The 19,460-nt window shown below is 53.2% G+C and overlaps 1 protein-coding gene across 3 annotated transcripts in view; it reads left to right on the top strand.

The window, feature by feature from the left end:
- Positions 1–19,460, top strand: part of NEK6 (NIMA related kinase 6) — an 85,961-nt gene that overhangs the window by 28,168 nt on the left and 38,333 nt on the right. For 2 of the 3 annotated variants that reach the window (XM_053563026.1, XM_053563035.1), the window contains exon 2: positions 13,249–13,367. In XM_053563026.1, coding sequence (XP_053419001.1) covers positions 13,278–13,367 — 90 coding nt within the window. In that variant the 5' untranslated portion in view covers positions 13,249–13,277. Of the gene's footprint in view, positions 1–3,785; positions 3,934–13,248; positions 13,368–19,460 lie in introns of those variants that run through there. The other variant, XM_053563025.1, reaches the window with a different exon arrangement.

Raw genomic sequence — 19,460 nt, 5'->3', positions numbered from 1 at the left:
CCTAGGCTGGTGAATGTTTAAGGAACAGGTCCGAGGAGAGGGGGATTTGTAAATAAACCCCTGATTTGTAGCATTTGCCTGTGTCCACAATGTAAATATTCCTTCTGTGTCTGATTTCGAGCAACCAGTGTGATACTATCACAAAATCCCTGAAAATTCGACAAGCAGCCCCCACAAGCCAGTAGTTACCAGGTCAGCACCTCTGTGTACCCCTCCCCTCTGGTCAGCCACTCCCATGCCAGGGAAGGCCACCGAGTTAGGAGTGTGCCTGGACTGAAACTAAACTGGTGGCTTGGGTGGGGATACCTGTGCCTCCAGGGTCCCACAGGCCTCCCCACCAGAGGCCCTAGAGCTCCGTGGGGTCTCAGTGTCGCACAGAGACTTGGTCGGATAGATAGATGAGACTCGGCTGGGATCTGCGAGTCTGCGACTGGAATATTAAGGCCTATCAGCCCCACCGTGTGCGATAGTCCTGCCAGGCCCGGAGCAGAGCCCTGTAAACACCAGGATATAATGGACAATAAAAGTCGCTGGAAAATAGTGACTCTCCTAGGACCACTGTCATCCCTGCCACAAGCTGCCTGCTGGAACCACATGCCCTGTGATCAGGAGACAGGAGCATCATGTAAATATATAGGGTCTCTCACCAGTGGAGGGCCAAGATTTATTTTATTGAGACAGTGGGGGGAGGGGACCAGCTCAGATTCATTGCCCTGGTAACTTTGTGAAATGCTTTGCCATCACTTCCCAGCTTCTGGGAAGATGAAGCCCTGGAACTGGTGTGGCCTCTCATCTTCCTGACAATGAGATCCCCTAGAAGCCCTGGACACCTCCTGTCACCTCCACAGGCAAGGTGTTGGTTGTCCACAAATCTGGGGTCCCCTAGAAAGGGGGTTGCCAAAAATATTTGGTGCAGAAATGCCGCTGTTGAATGAATGCCGGTTGTTTATGATGACAGTGATCAGGATAGTAGTAGGATCCGCATTGTGTGTCTCTTGTGTCTCCTGGGCCCTGATATTAAATACCTCACTTGGGCTTCACAGCAGCCTCACTAAAGGGGTTCCATGATCTCCAGTTTACAGAGGAGGGAATTGCAAAAAGATAACCGTGGAAGGGGGCCAGGCTGCCATGGCTGCACAGGATTTGAATTGGAGGTTCTCAGACTCCAGCCTGCGCAGACCTGCCTCTCCACCACCTCCCTGCCCAGTCAGATGTGCCGCCTCCCTAAAATCCCCTGGAGTGCTCCAGGTTGGAATCAGAGGCCCCTGCCGTGATTCTGCAACACAGTTGATCACTTTGATCTGCCCCCACCCCCATTGGCTCCTTCGCTGAGGGCAGGAGGCTCTGTATACGCTGCAGAGGTGTCTAGGCTAGGGCTCAGGCCTGTATTCCCATCTATGCTCTCTCAGCGTCCCAGCAGGTCCCATGACCTCTCTGAACCTCCGTGTCCTCATCTGTCAAATGGATACACTGTCTGCCTGACAGCATTGCTTTGTGAGCGTACAAGCTGTTGACCGAAGGATGTGGCCTCACACCTGACACTTAGTGGGTGCTCTGTGTGCTGCACCCCCATATGTAGTACCACCCTGTGGCTAGTGTCTGGAAACTCAGGAGGCACCTTGCCCAGTGCTGAGGGGCTCAACAAGTGTTCCAAGGCCAGAGACCAGACATCCTTAGCCATTCCAGACCCAGGACATCCTGTATTCTTGTGTCCAGAAATGAGCATGTAATTAGATACATGATCTTCGAGCCCAGGGTCAGAATATCCCAGTGAGCCACAAGCCCTCTCAGCCTTATAAAAAACATCACACAAGAAGGACCCAACCAGACTGTGGAGTCTGACCTGCCCATGTTGTAGGTGAGGAAACTGAGGCCCAGAGACAGGCTGCAGCTTTTTCAAATCTGTCCAGGCATGTGAGTTCTGGGCCGCGGTACCACACATGCCACCGCTCATAACCAAAATCACTTGCAGGTGGTTAAGAGTGACCACATACTTCACAAGCCCAACTCTGGGCTTCAGTGAGGATCCTGGTGAGGAGAGTGACACAGGAAGGGGCAGAGGCTGTCACGGGTGGGCCCAGAGGCTGTAATTATGCACTCGCCCCAGAACACCATGGAAGTGCTGGGACTGGATGAAGAAGACACCATCGCCCGGGTGCACCAAACCCCACTCTGCCACATGGAAATTGTGCTTGGGCTCCTGGTGATGCTCAGGAGGCCCCAGTCTGGCCTGTTGCCCACTAACAGGGCTGTAGAAGACATAGGTCTGTGGCCACCACCTCCTCAAGGGGTGCTGCACACACGGGCGTCTGAGCCAGGAGTCTTGCCGGAGGGCCTGGGAACGGCTGGCTCAGGCCCAGCTGTGGCTGCCAAGGGGGCCGACACCTGGCATTTGCCTGGCAGTTGGGCCCAGTCAGTGGAGAAGGTGCACAGCAGGTGGCCAAGCCCAGTGCCAGGATCTCACTCAGCGTGTCCTTTGGAGCTGAGCTGCCACATGCCTCTGTCAGTCCCAGCAGTGGTGGGACAGTAGATGGAATATGGAAGTGCTTTGCCCAGCGGGGGCTTTCATTCTGAAAGAGGCAGGCACTGGCCATGGAGAGCCCTTCTTGAGGACTGAGGGCTGCGGCTGGCCTGCGGCATCTCCACTTCCTCCCATAGAGAGGGAGGTTTGTCCAGCCTCCATGCCGTGATCCCACCGCATTCTCTACGGAAATTCCCTTGGCCTCTGGCCCACACCTTCTCCCTCCTTCTGGGCCCCCTCAGAGCCCACCTGTTGTCGGAAGCTGCCTGACCTGGCCTTGCTGGGAGCAGGAGCCATCAGTCCTTCCCCCAGGGCATTTTCCTGCTCGTTTCTGGCTTGTATATGTCAGTTCCATGCCTCTCTCCTGGTGACTCTGTAAGAGCGAAAGCGTTGAGTCGTCTTGGGGTCCCCAGCTGTCAGTCCAGGCCTGCGTAGAGAGGGCAGCTGAAGGGATGTGTGGAAGGAAGAGAAGGCAGAAACGCTTGGGAGTCCTCAGTGCTCTCATTTTGGAGGGCACAGAGCATGAATAATAATAACCAGACAGTGACCCCATTAGTTGGGTGTCCGTCACGTCCCGGGCCCAGTGCTAAGCACTTTTGACTCGTGCAGCTCTCCCTTGCCAGCAGCTCAGGCATTGAGAGCATTCTTATCTCTGTTCTACCTGTGAGAACACAGGCACTTGCCAGGACTTGAACCCAGAACTGCCCCCTGCCAAGGCTCTCATCTCTCATGGGCAACCAACAGTTTTGGCCCAGCTTACAAAGGAGGGAAAAGAAACAGTTAAGCTTTTAAAGGTACAACAAGCGTACCTGATTAGCGTTTGCTGAGCCCCAGTGGGGATGGGTAGGGTGGAGCTCAGGGGTGGGTGTCTACCATCGATGTAGGCACCTGGGGGACTGATAGAGCCTGGGGAAGGGGTGGGGTGGCAAATCCTGAATCTTCAGCTAAGAAAGACTGTGCTGCCACTTGCTATCAGTGCCTTGGGCTATCACTTGCCCTTCTGCCTCAGTTTTTTGGTAGGTGAGATGGAGGAATAGGACTGGGCTCTGATTGTGTTCCAAGTTGCTTTGGCTCCAAGACTGTCACTCAGCCGCTGCCATCAGATTCTACTCCCTGGTGAGCAATGAGCTCTGTGGCGGCTATGACAAGTTCCATTCGCCGTGGAGGTGGCAGCCGGAGCTATTTTTGGAGCAGTGTGTGGTGGGGGAGTTTCCTTTTGGCGGTGTCTGGGGACTGGAGTCTTGGGAAGGGGAAGTCCCATACAGAGACAGAGGCCCTTCTTCCTTCACTCTCCCTGACACAGAAAGGCCACGCGGCCCCCGGGGTCCTGGCAGCTCCCATCAGCTCACCTCCACCCTCCAGCCAGAGCAGAGCAGACCTTCCCCAGAGCTTCACAGGAGCCCCTTCAGAAGGTACCAGCCTTTTCCTGCCTCTTGTAGTGGGGAATCAGTTGCTCTTTTCTGCTGCCTGAAGCTGGCCGCTTAGCCCTCAGGGGTGTGCCCAGCAAGTGACAGGGAGCCCAAGAGACTTTGGGGCCTGGGCTCCAGGGACTCAACCTGCCTGCACCTCTGCCACCACTGCTGGCTTGACCACCTGCTGGTGGGGGCTCCACATGTGGCCAGCACTATCAGCCTGATGGGATCTTTGCTGCCACTCGGGGGCGGGGGCAAGAGCAGCTGCCCAGAGCCGGTTCACATTGAGTCGTCCCTAAGCTTCGCCTAAAGTTGCAAGGGAAGCAGAAAAAGCAATTCTTTCTCTTTCTCTCAGTGGATTTGGCTACGCCCTCCTGCAGGAAGGAGAGGAAATTAGGGGCGCCATGACTCAACAACTTGTCCTGTGCAGAGGCTACTGGGTGGGATTAAGGATGCTCCCCTGGGACCCAGGGCAAGCTTTTTACAAACACTGAAGCCCTTGGAGCCCTGGGGGCTGCTGCTGCTGGCTTTCTCCTTCCCCTCTTCTCTAGCAGGGTAGTTGCCATGGTTTAAGACAGGATGTGGGAGTAGAGGGATTTCTGCTCTGAAATCCATCCCTTCCCTTAAGCCTCAGGCTCCCCCCAGCACCCCCAGGGATGAGCTGGCTGGGGATGCCAGGCTTCTCCCTCCTGGCCTCAAGTTTTTCCACCAGTTACCCGGCCTTTCCTCTGCCACCTGTTGGGGCCATGGAGGTGACGGGTTTGGTCTCTGCCTTCAAGGAAATCTCCATGATGAGGGAGAGGAAGGCACATGATTAGGCAGAGACAGCACGGGAAACCTGGCCAGGTAGTCCAGGAAGGCTCCCGGAGGAGATCCCCAGAGTGAGCACTGAGGGAGGAGAGAAGTTTGCTGGGAGGCACTTCATTCCAGGCAGGAAGTGCAGAGCCTGCCAAGGCCTTACGGAGAGAGCAAGTTCATTTTCCAGGAGCACAGGGGTTGTCGGGACGGTGGGTCTGCTAGTGAGTCTGAGGTTCCTCGCAGAATGAGATCCCACCTGTCCCTGGCTCTGTGGTGATCACCAAGGATCACTCCCATCAAATGATGTTAAAACCCAACCGTCAGGGTGAGTTGGCTCTGGGTTCAAATATAGGTCATGCCATTTACCAGCTGCACACGCTTGGCAAGTCACTTCCCTGTGTCTCAGTGTGGACATCCTGGCGGGATGCACTCAGCGGGTCTCAGCTGCATCTTCGAGGAGGCTGGGACCAGGTCCTGGAGCCAAGGGCCTTCAGGCACAGAAACCGAATGCCTCGCTATTCCTTTAACTGAGAGAAAAAATGATTATAGTGCCTATATGCTTTTCCTCCAGAATTGGGTTTTATTATCCAAAAAGGAAGAAGTGAAAGGTGATAGGATTTTCCCCAGTTTTAAAAAAGGCCCCGAGAACCCTGCAGTGTGTGGTCTGCAGGAATTCTGAGCGCTAGGTCAGAGGTGTTTCAAGAGGGTGGCAGGGGCTCCCTTCACTGAGAGTCATTCACCCAACTCCCACTGGGTGCCCACGTCATGCCAGGCCCTGGGTGAGGCACTGGAAGTTTAGAGATGCTAAGATTCGTCCCCGCTGTCAAAGGGCAGTGGGGGAGACAGATGCGATGACACAGTGACAGAGAAAGCAGTTTGTGTATTGAGCAGCCAACTCCAGGGAGAAAGCCGTGTGGATGCCATCAGATGGGGGAGATGGGGCCATGGTACCACTTGCTTGCTCATTCTGTACCCACAGGGTCCTCCCAGCCACCCTCTTTATGGATGAGGACATCTAGGCTCAGGAAGGGGACGGGACTTCCCCAGGGTCTCACAAGAAGTGCTGATCCTGAGCAGGGCCCAGAGACCTGGTCCTGATGGATGAGTGAGACTAGGGGTTTTCCAGGCTGAGGCCAGAAAGTGGAAAGGCCCAAAAGGACTGGGGTGCTGTATCATTGAGGAATAGAGGGCCTTTAGTGCAGCTGCAGTGCAGGGGCCTCAGGGCAGGGGTAAATGGGGACAGATGCAGGAGGGTGGGCTGGTGCTAGCTGGGCAGAGGTTGGACTTGCTCAGGCATGTGGACCTTTTGCAGTGGAGCTTGGGTGGGTACCAGTGGTTTTTAGGACAGCCTTTCCATGGTGTAGGCTAAGGGCTGAGTCTGAGGGGGGCATGAGGGTTGGGAGAGCAGGAGGAAGGTGACCCAAGGACCTCATGGGGGGGAGGGGCCGAGGCCAGCACAGGACAGACTTATTTGGAGGTGGAGTCAGCACTGCATAAAGCCAGGTGTGGGCCCCAAGGGAGGGCTAGGTGCCTGGGGTGAGGGGAGGTGTGGGGTGTAGGACACTATGTGCATGGTTTCTTGCCTGGTCTGGGGCAAACAGAGGGCGCCCCTACCACTGAGATGTGGACCCAGGGAAGGACAGCCCAAAGCTCCAATTCAGGCAAGTCAGTCTGCGGTGCCTGTGGCTGGGTGGGAGGCTCCAGAGAGAGATCAGGCTAGAGAGAAAGGTGGGGGTGGTGTGGATGAGGAGAGCCAAGCTGGGAGGGAGGGAACTGGGTAGAGGCGCCAGGGATGCAAACTGAGTGGACAGCCACTGTCTGGGGGGCACTGCATGGTGCAGCCTCTAGATCCTGTAGGTCCACATGGGGGAGGCCCTGCTGCCCTGAGAAAGGGCAGTTAGGAAGCTCCCTGCACCCTCTTCCCAGGCAGGACTTGCTGGAGTCCAGGCATTTTAGAGAAGCCCAGCTTCTGCTGTAATCTGGGCAGAATGTATGGCTCTGCTGGGTGAGTTAAGGGGAGTGTGAAGGACATAGGACCCGCCTGGAAACCAGACACCGTCTGCGGCTTATCCCTTTAGCTCTGCAAGCCACCCTGTCTCTGGCCTGAGATATGGCTGCTTCTTGTCAAGTGATGACTAGGTATCTGCTTATCCTGAGACCAGACAGGGGTGGGCGCCGGGGCTGGGGAAGGACACAGCAGCCAGGGCCAAAGCTCTAGGCCAGGGCTCATTGGTTCACTCATTTATTCATCCCTCTTCCAAGGCAGACTTGGTTCAAGTGTCAGTTCTGCCTGCTCCCATTGCTTAACCTGTCTGTGCTTTCCTTTCCTCCGCTGCAGATTGTGGCAGCCCCCGCCTGGGTGTCTATAAGGTCAAAGCACCTCCATGGTGCATGCTGTGTTGGTGGTGGGCTGTTGTTTCATCCTGCCCACCTCCCAGTCCATGTGGAGGGACATTCTTTTTCTTTCTTTTTTTTTTTTTTTTTTGTGGTTTTTGGCCGGGGCTAGGTTTGAACCGGCCACCTCCGGCATATGGGACCGGCGCTCTACTCCTTGAGCCACAGGCGCCACCCAGAGGGGGCATTCTTTTTTTTTTTATTGTTGGGGATTCCTTGAGGGTACAATAAGCCAGGTTACACTGATTGCATTTGTTAGGTAAAGTCCCTCTTGCAATCGTGTCTTGCCCCCGTAAAGTGTGACACACACCAAGGCAGAGGGGGCATTCTTTATTGTCTCTGGCTTTGAGCTGGGGCACTTCAGTCAGCTGAGTATCTTTGTCTGAGAAACAGTTTCAGTGGCAACTCTCTCTACCATGAGGACTTACTTTGGCAAGTTTCTTCTTGGAGCATCAGTTTCCTCATCTGTGAAATGAGCTTCTGTCAGGTTTCTTGGGATATATCAAATCACCGGTAGATGTTGGCTGATGCTACAGCTGGTGGCTTTGCAGGCTCTGTGAGCTGTCCTGTGCCCTAGCGGGGCCTCAGGTCCCCATCTCTGTTGGGGTTTGCTGGGCAGTGGCTGGCCGGTGGTGCTGCTCCAGGCTGGCTGAAGGCCCCAGACAGTGGGCTTCCATCCTAGGCTCTGCCACCAGGAGCCAGCCGGACAAGTGGAAATAGCTCCTGGTACTGGCACTGGTGTGGCATTGTTCACTTGGGGAGAGGAAAGAAGACTGTGGGAGGGTGAAGTCATGGGAGCAGCTTCCTGCTTTAGGGAAACAGCTTGTGAAGCTGCTTATTCAGCTGAAGGGACCCCAGAAGGGACTTTTCTCGGACTGGGATGGAGCACAGGTCCACCTGAGTGATTGCCACAGCCCTCTGTGTGGTTTTCCCTGGCTGGACAGCAGCTGTCAACCTGGGGCCACGTCGGCCATTGCCACCTCTACCCGCTGCCTCAGTGGACAAAATGAGACTGCCTACACACAAAGTCTGGGGACATGAGATGATCCCTAGCCACACGTGTGCACATGCACACACAAGTGCAAAAGACAGCGGGCAGGGCACACACTGCAGTCCCACTTCAGGGTTTTGGAGCTAGGCAAGATATAAAATACAGTGCATGAACGCACCTCCGTGGGACCCCAGCACACACAGACCTGACATGCTTAGGCGGCCAAATGTGGTCCAACCTGGCCAGAGCCTTGCTGGAGTCTTGGGTCACTGGAAGGCCCACAGTGAGCCAACTGGCCTCCATGTGGTATGACATTGGGTAGGAGGAATGTCCCCTGGATGAAGTTTCTAGAAATCCGGAGGCAATGGCCAGGTAACAGTCTTGGTCAGAAAGTCCACTTGGAACCTCAGAGCTCAGCCCAGGGCAGCAGCCGGTCCCTTTCAGGAAGTTCCTGAGTTCCTGGGTTAAATCCAAGCCCATGCCTCCCTTAGGTCATGCCCCACATTAGAAAGACCCTGTCCAAGGCCAGGGCAGGGAGGAGCATGTCAGAGGGCTTTGTAAAAGTAGCCACAGTTCACATAAATCCCAAAGAAGCCATGCAGTGTGGCACATTGTCCAGCAGCCCCAGCTCTGTGGCTCATCTGCTGTGTGCCCCAGGTCCTCTCTGAGCTCAGTTCCCATGTCTGTCCCATGGAGATAGTCGGTCCTTGCAAAGGACGCTGAGGCCTCAGACGGCCCTCCCCATGTGCCAGGCTCTGTTCTAAGGAGTTTACATCTGTTAACATTTCATCCTCTTACTGACTCTGGGAGGAAGATCTTAGCAAAAGCCCAGCTGAGGAAACTGAGACGCTGTGTGATCAGGTGAAACAGGGCCAGGATCTGGACCCAGGCACCAGCCAGCTTCCCTTAACCCTAGATGCCAGGTGGGCACACAACAGGTGGGGCAGCTTATTGCTGCTGTTCACACCAAAGTCGGGAATCCAGCCTGGGAAATGCAGGGCCCTTACTTGATGCAGAAGAAAGGCCCTTTTTGAGGTGGTGTTCATTGTGGCCTGTGGCTCCGGGTCTTGCATTCCACAGATTTTTGGCCCCTGACTTGGGCTTGGCAGCCACTGCCTCATTGTTCTGCAACTTGGCAGGAGCTTCAAAATCCTGGGGACAGGCAGCTCCCCGTATTACTCAAAGGTGCCCACACGCATGTGCTGAAGGTCTTTTCCTTGCTCCCCACTTCGCATCCCTCCAACTCCCCCTTTTCTTTGGTTTTTCTGCATCTGAACCCTTTAAGCAGCAGTTTCTGGCTGGAATTTTTAGAGTAAGGGGCTTGAGTTTCTGGTGAGGTGTGGAAAAACAGAATGCTGAAATCTAACACCCCTGTAGAGCCCCAAAAGGCAGAGGATTCCTTGGAAGGAGGAAGGGCTTTGGAGTCATAGTAGGTCTAGGTCTGAAGCCCCACTCTGAAGCTTATCAGCCAAATGGTGCTAAACCTTCCTCCTCTGAGCTTCGGTTTCCCCATCTGTAAAATGGGTCTACCAACAGCCCTGAAGATGAATGGGAAAGACCTGGCCTACTGAAAGTACTCAGAGAACCTTTATTTGCTTCCTTTCTCCTTCCTTCCCTTCTGGAGTGGCCCTCTGTGGCACCTGGTGGGCAGGGACGTCTAGAGTCCTCCTTGACTGCTGTTTTCCAGGAACCAGAGCCCCTCCTCCTCTCTGGGGAACATGGCACAGCAGGTTCTGGACAAAACAGCTCGTAGGCACAATAATTTACTAAAGCCTTACAGGTTTTCTTACAGGCAGAAAAGCTGATAGAGACAGGACGGTGCTGCTGCATTAGCATGGTGTGGTCTGGAGGCCAAAGTCCTAGGAGCTCTTACTGGGGGCGGAGTCCCTGGGATCACCCCTGCAAATCAGCACAGGCCCTGTTCTTGAGTGGAGGGAGCCCTATGAGGGACACAGTTTGGGCAAAGATGCCATCACTGGGCTGAGTCCTGGCTCTACTCTCTATGGTTTGTAGGACCTAATCTCTTAACCTTCTTGTTCCTCAGTTTTCTCATCTGTAAAATGGGACCATAACGGCCCTTATCTCATGGGGTTGCTGTTAAATGAGATGGACTCATAGAGGTGAAGTGTATAGGGCAGGGCCGGCACCGTCAGGGCACGGCAGTTGTTAGCAATCATGGTCAGTATTATTCCTATTATTTGTGGTGTGGCCTGGGCCCCCCTTGGACTGTTTGTGAGGAGCCCCTTGTGAGGCCGTGGGACGAGCTACTGAGAGGTGCAGACTGCTGCCTCCGGGAAGGCTGAAATGACATTTGCAAACACCTGCTAGGCTCCTGCCCAAGGTCCCAGCTGGTAACTAAATTCACACTGAGGCTGGCCCCAAAGCCCTTGAGTCTGGAACTGGGCGAGGTGGGACTAAGGGAAGCGCCCAGAAACAGATACTGCCATGGTTTCCTGTCTACAGGAACCGGGGGCAGGTGTGCAAGTTGGCAGGTGAGCACCTGTGTGCCTGAGCCTCAACAGGGTGGCCTGCAGGCAGAGACTGCTACTGCATTCTGAGATAAAGACAGAACCTTCTTGCTAAAGACAGTTCTCCTCCAACCTTTTCCTGGAGGTCTCCCTAAGGGCAGAGGATGGTGAACATGTCACCTGGAGGGGTCTGGGGGTGCAGCCTGGAGCAGCTGCAGAGCCTGCAGGAGTCTCCAGTTTTATCTTCAAATTCATGCGCATTTTACATCCTGCTCCCTCTCATATTCCCCCCCTGAGTAATAGAGATGCCTGGGGAAGGTGTTCGTGTTATCTATTTATCCTGGGGCTTTCTGTACCCCAGGTCTGCCACTGTGTCACCCTAGAGAGGGGCTGTGCTCCAGAGCCGGAACTCAGCCCAGATGGCAGAGAGCTGAAGGTGCCTTGGTCCCATCTGCCTCTCAGGGCTTGGCAGGAGAGCCCTAGAGCTGGGAGCCCAGGTGTGCAGGTTGGGGCTGAGGCTTGCACAAGGCAGAGGCAGGAGGATGAGGAGGAGGAGAGGGAGGCACAGCCCATAATGCCTTCCAGGCAACACTGATGGGGCAGTGCTCAGTGTGCTCAGAGGGGAGTAGATCCACCTGTTATTTGTACATGCAGGGAAGTGCCCCATCAGACGCTGTGTCTAGGGGTTAGGCAGCTTCACAGGCAGGACACTATACAGGCCGTGTTCAGCAGAGCTCCACTAGCAAAGGCCCCTGTTATCCTGAGTCAGGTGTGTTCTGCAGTCTGCACCACCTGCCTCCCTGTGGCCTCACTTTCTGCCGTCTACTTTATATGCCGGAGAGCAATTTTACCCTACAACGGCTGTAGAAGGGGTGTGAGGGGAACAGAGGAGGAACAGCGCTGGGAGCCAGCACGCAGGTTCTGGGGAGGCTTGGGGTACTTATGAGGGCACTGCTGGAGAGCCCGTGGGCCAAGCTCAACAGATGATTTAGTGGTTAGTGGACATCCTTTAATATGTCAAAGGGTGTCATAGGCATCCCTGGAGCCCGGGAGGTCAGATCCACCAACCATGGTAGCTGGCAACAGGCTATGGTGGGGAGGAGGGAAGGGTGATGGCAGCCCAAGACACAGTGACCAGATCCAGGGGTTCTGGCTATAAGGAGTTGATTCCCTTCCCATGGCCCAGACACCCTGTGTTAACAGGGGCCTGGACCTACCCAGGTGGGGCACATAGCAGGGCTCACTGACCTAGCAGACCCAGGGAGACTCTCAGTTTGGGACTTGGCTGGTGGGGGTTCCTGGGTGCAGGTGGCCAGATGAAAGATGGTAAGAGGCAGGTCTATCTAGTGAGAGATGATCTCAGGCTGGTCCTCCAGAAACTGACCTTCAGACTAGGACACGTGGGATTTAAGGTATTGTCCCAGGGGATCCTCTCAGGAAGTGGAAGGCGGGTCTGGGAATGGGAGGAAGACAAGCCAAGGTGCCATCTTTGACCAAATCTGCTGACCACCAGCGTCTCCGAAGTGCAGGTCACACCTCAGAGTGTTCCAGCTTGGGGCAGGGGACTGGCCTTCATGCCTACCCCCTTAGCTGGGAGTAAGAGCCACCCTGAGCCCATCCATTCTAGAGACTTCTGGCTGTCCAGAGGGTGCATCACAGCTGCTCCACTAGCCTGGGCCAGTCTTCCTATGGTTCCATCTAGGGAATGGTCAGGCAGGAGGTACCCTTGGGAAATCTGGGACTCACCACATGTTTGAACACTGCCCTGTGGGAGCCCAGGTCTGGCCCTGGCACGGAAAGGGGCTGCAGAATGCTTGTGGGGTGAAAGAAGGTCTTTGCTGCTGAGGAGGAGGGCTTTTCTCAGACATCAAGAGGGAGTGTGGTGGCTGGGTACCACCTCTCCCTCGGGCATGGCTTTCTCTGTGTGCATGTGCCTCTGACACCAGGAGCAGAAGTGATATTGGGGAGTCACTCAAATGGCCTTCAGTTCAGGACTAGCGCATAGTGGGTGCTTGATTAGGACAGCTGCTACGGTTACTATGGCTACTATGACGCACATCCTTGACTCCTGGGGCAGCCCAAGTCCTGGAGGTTGAGTGGGCTGCTCTTTCATGCAGTGGGCCCTACCCTGCCCAGAGGTCTGTGCAGGGTGGTGCGCAGGACCCTGGCCCTGGCCATCTCAGAGCTGTGTGTCTGTGCCAGGGCCCAAGGACAGGGGTGTGGTGTCCTTCCTGCAGCTGCTGCTCACAGTCCCACTCCGGTCTTTCTCTCCTGACCACCCAGCCTGCCAACCTGGCTTTATGTGGGGGTGACGATAGGGGGCAGTGCTACAGAACTGCTCCCCCAGAGAATGGAGGACAGTGCTATGGAAAGACCAAGGCCTTGGACTCTGGCAAATGTGGGGTTGAGTGCTGTGCTTTCCTTGCTGGCCTGGGGCCACTGATAGATGTTTCCATGCTGTGAACCTTGGTTTCTTCCTCTCTCCAATGGGGAAAATCCTAGTAACTAGTGAGGACAGTATAGTGGAGGGATGGCATGTCACATGGGGTGTGGAGTCCTGCCCTGCCATTTCTGAGCTGGGTGACTGCCCTGTACCTCAGTTTATACCCCACTCTGAGTGCCCTCTTGAGGAGAAAGTGAACAGGCCCCTGTTCTGTGTTACAGCCCGTGCCCTTGTGAGGCTGGCATGCAGGATGGCAGGACAGCCCAGCCACATGTCCCATGGAGGGAGCTCGAACAACCTCTGCCACGCCCCAGGGCCTGCACACCCTCCCGACCCACAGGTAAGCCCATTTCCTTTGTCTGCAGTACACTGGTCCCTGAGTGTCCTTCATCTTAGCCCCCCACCCACCGGAGGAAGTCCCTCAACACTTTCAAACAGAACCTCTTGAATGCTTCTAGTGATGGGGAGCTCACTATCTGATCTAGTGAGCTCTTTATTTCATTCAGCAACACTCAGAGAAATCTCCTCTAGGATGGGATGCCGGAACCTGGTCCTGCCCCCAGGGGGGTTTCAGCGTGAATGGAACAGCTTTATCCCACAGGGATCAGCACACCTAGAAGGGTATTGACAGGGCTGCCCAGGCTCTGAGGAGAGTGAGGGACTCAGGGGGAGTGGGCAGGGTGTACTCGGGGATCAGAAAGTTCTTCTTTACACTGAGTCAATGTCTGTCTCCCTTTCTGGTTTTGACTGTGTCCTCACCCCTTCCACATCTTGATCTAGAACCAACAGAGCTTCAGAGAAGGCCAGTGTCCTTAGGCTGCCTCACGCTCTCTGTAGGAGAGCCAGGCAGCCTTTTAGAGCTTTTCTCAAGGTGGCCTGTCTGTTCTATGGCTGTGCATACACTGTTCTTAGGCCTGAGGTGGCCCTGCCAAGTCTCAGTTCAGATCCTTCTGCTTCTGGGGAGACTTTCCTACCACCACTCCCCTACCTCTGGGCTGCCTTCCTTTCTAGACAGAGAATTCCTGTGGAGTGGAGCCCCTGAGTGCTTTCTGAGTTGGTGAACTACAGATCCATATAGTCCTCCTGCCCAGGATGTGGCTATGGGGGAGACAGACCTGGTCTACTCTCAGTGAGCATAGCCTCATGGGAAAGATAAGAAACAGAGCAGAAGAAATGGGGGGTGGGGGGTGGGGGCTGTGGCCCCAGCAAGGCACCAGATCCAAAGTAGGGACCAGAGAGGCTGCCTCAAGAACATGGCATGCAAAGGCCTGAGGGGACAGAGCTTATCTGGGCAGGTTGGCTGCAGCCAGATCCGTAATGTCCTGTGGACAGCCTGGAATGATGCATAGTTCTTGTCTGAGGTTGGTTTTTTTGTCCCAAGGCTGTGAGACCTAATTCAGAGGAGACTGAGAGACAGCCACCTTCCTGAGCCACAGAAGGCTTATTATGGCCTCTGACTGCCTAGTTCCTTTTGGAGGATTTTAGGTTGGCTGATGTTTGACCTTATGGGCAGGGTCACCACGTACAGTTGTACAGGTTACATACTGCACAAAGGTACCTGGCCAAGGAGGCAGAAGGGTCTGAAATCCTGCTGTTGCGTAGGCAGTCTCACCAAGCATGCTCCCTGGTGCAAGACTACATCAGCCCAAGGGAAAGGACACCGCTACAGATTCACACAGAGGTGACATTCTAGTGGCCATTCTCTGTGTGTTGGGGGAGAGTGTATATGTGTATCCACAGAAGCATGGAGAGGGTCTGTGGGCTTCTGTGCTATTTGCACTCAGGGTCCCATTTCCTGGGAAAAATTTGGGGAAGTAGGTCCTGGAAAGTTTAGAAGGGAAGCCCCGGGACACTGTTGATCGAGAGTCCACCAGGACATGTGTGGATGGCTGGGGCAGCGGGGCCTCCTCGGGTAATGTAGCAATTTGTCATATTAAGTCATTCACTAACAACTGAATCCCCCTTGATTAATCTCCCAGAATTAGCCAGTTGCATTTTGAGCAATTAGGGTTAATTACAGCCTCATTTGGCAGAGGAGAGAGCCTGTAATTATTTCACGAACAAGGTGGGGAAGCAGTGGGCTGTGGCAGTGGCATTTGCAGTGTCTCGTGGCACAGGTTGGGGAGGGTAATGGGGAGAGTTAAGTGTAATCAGATACGATTTCCCAGCATGGGGCTGCTCTGGGCAGTGGCTGCCAGGTAAAGGTGCCCCCAGTCCCACTTGCAAATGGCCGGGTGCAAAGAATTAGCTACGTGTGTGCATTGCTGGTGAGCACGCCTCATCTCAGGAAGCACTGCGATTTAATCACCATCTGGGGAGACAATCCGGCCACATATTGCCTGCTCCAGAACATCGAAATGCCTTGAATTGATGGTGGAAGCATTTTCCTTGATGGTAGGACGCACCGCTGCTTCCCTGACACTGCCCTTGAGAAAGGAGCCAGCTCCATAGCCAGCAGGTACCCAGGTCATTAAAGGTACCCAGCTCCCTCTCTCCTGGCCAGGTGATGGTGGGTAAATGAGTTCTCTGAGCCTCAGTTCCCTCACCTGCAAAATGAACTAAAAACGGTACCCGCCCCAAGAGTCAGCCATGAAGTCTAAGTGAGATGATGTGCTTTAAACATCCAGCCTGGCACGAAACAATGCTGGCGTTGAGACAATGGTTTGCTGTGGACTTTATATTTTAAAAATCATTACAAAAATCTTTTATAGCTGAAGACCTCAGAAGAAAGAAGAAAATACAAACTGGTTTTTGTTAACTTTTTCTTCTCCAAATGTTATTGATTTGTTCATTTCAGGAAGCTTTCTGGCCTGAGAGCCCTAAACATACCTGCTGAACCCACAGAACCATGTAGGAAATTCATATATATTTAGGAAAACGGAACATGCTTGCTTTTTTTTGTTTTTGTTTTTTGAGACAGACTCTCACTTTGTCCCCCTCAATAGAGTGCTATGGCATTGTAACTCATGGCCACCTCAAACTCTTGAGCTCAAGTGATCCTCTTGCCTCAGCCTCCCAAGTAGGTGGGACTATAGGCGCCAACCACAACACCTAGCTATTTTTTTTTTTTTTTTAGAGATAGGGATCTCCATCTTGCTCAGGTTGGTCTTGAACTCCTGACCTGAAACAATGTACCCACCTTGGCCTCCCAGAGTACTGAGATTACAAGCCTGAGCCATGGTGCCTAATATACATGGCCTCAGTAAAGTTGGCAACTAAGTATCACAAATGTTTAATTTTTCTGCTAGCTAACCAGCTAACCTGAGCCTGTGTGTTTCTTAGATAGCTAAAACGGTATAAACAAAATTAGGGGTGGGGGGAAGCACCATAGCAGACACCACTGAGGGACCTTAGATTTTATGTAAAGGTCTGTATACCCATTTGATAATTTACATATTCAGTGAATAGATGGAGTTGAGAAAAGGAGCTTAAAATGCCCTATGCTTTCTGATTGGACCAATCTGCTACAGAGCATTTTCATTGGGAATGAAAGACCAGGCTCAACTGGCACGCCAGGAACCGCATGCCTCTCCAAGGGGAAAGGTGTTCTTGCCTGAGAAAGTCCCAGCTAATGTGTCTTCCATCTATAAAATCTTTGCAGACCTTCCTGGGACTAGCCCAGTTCAGCTATACTGGGGCACTATTCCGAGAGGAGACTGTGTATAGCTTTACCGAGGCGGGGGGTCCCCTGGGTGCACATTGTACAGGACACTAGAGTCTTTGTGAGAATCTTCCTGAAGAAACAATGCTTTACATAAAACTTAAGGTCCCCCAGTGGTGTCTGCTACAGTGCTTCCCCCAACCCTAGATTTGTTTATGGCCTTTTAGCTATCTAAGAAATACATATTCCATACTCAGGTTAGCTGGTTCGCTAGCAAAAGAATTGAGCATTTATGATATTTGGTCAGATAAGGTTTAATAACCAAATATTCGCAGCCATTCACATTCAAGAAGTTCCTGTTAACTGCTATAAATTCAGCAAGGGTTTGTTTCCCTTTTGTTTGGGGTGGTAGCTGGCACCTGCCCCAGGAGGGGAGGCTCACAGTCGGCTCACAGATGGAAGTAGTGCAGAGAGGTGGGAGCCAGCCCAAGGGAGGGATGGGTGGTGCTGAGGGAGCCCAGAGAGTGTAGTTAACTCTCCTGGATGGATGATCAAGAGTTTGGGACAGGACAGGGAAAGGAAAGAGCAGAACAGGGACCCAAAGGCACATCGCCACTCAGGTTACAGGAGGTATTTTCATATTTGTGCTTGGATAAGATGGGAGAATGGATGGTGTTTATAAAATCTTCAATCTGTGAGCTATCATTGGAAATTGAACAAATGGGGGTTTTTAAGTTGCTGATAGAATCCTTTGGGTTTGGGTTCCAGATACATCACTGGTACCTGGAGCTCAAGGCTCAGATAAGGTGAAAACAGGGAGGTGAGGAGGGCCCCACTCAGAGATGCTGGCCTTGGTCTTAAGTGGGCTGCAGCTAGAGGGCTGCATGTGGGAAACGAGGGACCAGAGACTTCTGGTGGGAAAAACCAGCCACATAAACATGAATGGATGAAGGAGAGGGGCTGTCAGGGCTGTATCCAGACCCTGGCTTGGTGGCTGGATCTCTTTATAGTTTTGCCCTTCAAGTCTTTCCTTGTTAGTCATTAGAGCTGGTTCCAGATTCTCTCATCCATATGTTTAAGCTCAGCTTTCTCTGAGTTCAGCTAATGAGGGCTGTCCTGGGGGAGCCACTACGATTTATGATTTCCAATTTTGTTATTAGGTGTCTTCCACCAGCTGGACATTTGCTCACTGGTCCCACAAGCTGATGGCCCCACAAGGCCCAGTATAGACTTCCAGGTTGAGACAGTGATGGTAGAGATTGTGCTGACAAAATGCCTGCCTGATGCCTGGCTTTTGAAGTAGGTGTTAGTTGTTACTCTGTTTTTCGGGGAAGGAAACTGAAATACCTAACCTGCCATTTTGCTCTCCAGGAGCAGAGTCGGGATTCAGTCCAGAGGCACACAGTGCCTCTTCCTTCAGTGAGGTCTTTGGGAGGGAAGATGGGCTTTTGGTTTGGAGTTAGCCAGATCATGAAGACTGGCCTCGGGAGGAGCCTAACAATGTGGGCTCTTTGTAAATGGTGCCCTTTTATGCGACACAGATTTGAAACATAGCGCTATGTACACATACACTGAATTCGTTAGAAGGTTCCTACACACGGTGTCAGATGTCTTTAAAGGTGAAATTCGTTTATAAGAAATGTCATCCTGATGAAGTGTGCTTTTTAAAATCATAGAAACGGTTGCCTTAAAATTAATGATGCATTGCAAATATCAGGGAAAAAAGATCCATCCAGTATAAAGATGATTAAAATTCAGGTCAGAAGTCTGACTTAGTCAGGCTAAATTTTTTAATGAGATTTCAGAAAATTAATTGGGCGAATGCATTTTTATTCTTTTAACATGTAATTTTATGCTCCTTTTTTTTTTTTTTTAAAGGATTTGTCAATGTCTAGGCTTATTGTGGTTCAAACATTTTAAACTCAAATTAGCGCAGGTTGGGGGTGTTTGTGGCCTAATTTGATCTGACTTGGAGGAGAGAGCCTGTCTCTGGGTGGGGATGTCCTACAGTGGTCTAGACTTGGCCCCTCCCCAGGTTCCGAGTTATTCCCGCCTCTTCCTGAGAAGCCAGCAGCATTGGGACAGTGGGATTGGGGGTAGAGGTAACTCAGGGCCCTCAGTTCCTGCCCACCAGGCTTCTGCTGCTGTCCGCGGTCCTTGTTCCCAGAGGCCCCTCCATCCGCCTCCTTTCCAGATCCAGTGTGTCTGCCCCAGAAAGCTCAGGGCTTCTCCTCTGGGCCCACAGCAACTGGCAGCAGAATGTGAGGCGGACAGGGCGGGATCAGCATCCCTGTTTCCTCCTTCCAGCCTCCCACCATCTCTTCTGCCTTTGGGGGAGAGCTGAGGGACTCCATATCCTGAGAAGAGAAAGTAGAAGCCGCCTCCCATGGCATTGCCCTGCAGGACAACCCTAGAAGGGAGGCTGAGGGCTACCGTTGTCTGGCATGGTTCCCTGGGCAGTCCATGCAGGGGACAATGAAGTCCCAAGGCTGTGTCCCTTACCCCCCTGCAGGTGCATGGCGGCCCCCCACCTCATTGCAGTCCCCATGGTCATTGCCAGTCTCTGGTCAGCACCCGTTCCTGTGGAGGAGATAGTGGTGATGGTAATTATAACAGCAGCTGAGAACTCTCTGGCTTGTTTGCCCTGCCAAACACAGCCCTGCTTGGTTCTTCCTCAGCCCAGGGGAAGTAGGTGCTGTCATTGGCCCATTTGACAGACCCAGCAGTACCAATCGGCAACAACAGCTGTAATAACAGTTAGCATGTCACATTGCTGCAGGCCCAGGCCCTCTTCTGAGGATTTTCATTACCCAGAAGGGCTTTCCCCAGGCC

Source organism: Nycticebus coucang, chromosome 2 (genome assembly GCF_027406575.1).
Source record: "Nycticebus coucang isolate mNycCou1 chromosome 2, mNycCou1.pri, whole genome shotgun sequence".
Taxonomy (NCBI): Eukaryota; Metazoa; Chordata; class Mammalia; order Primates; family Lorisidae; genus Nycticebus; species Nycticebus coucang.
The sequence above is the reverse complement of the archived record's forward strand: the minus strand, read 5'-3'. Positions and strand labels throughout refer to the sequence as shown.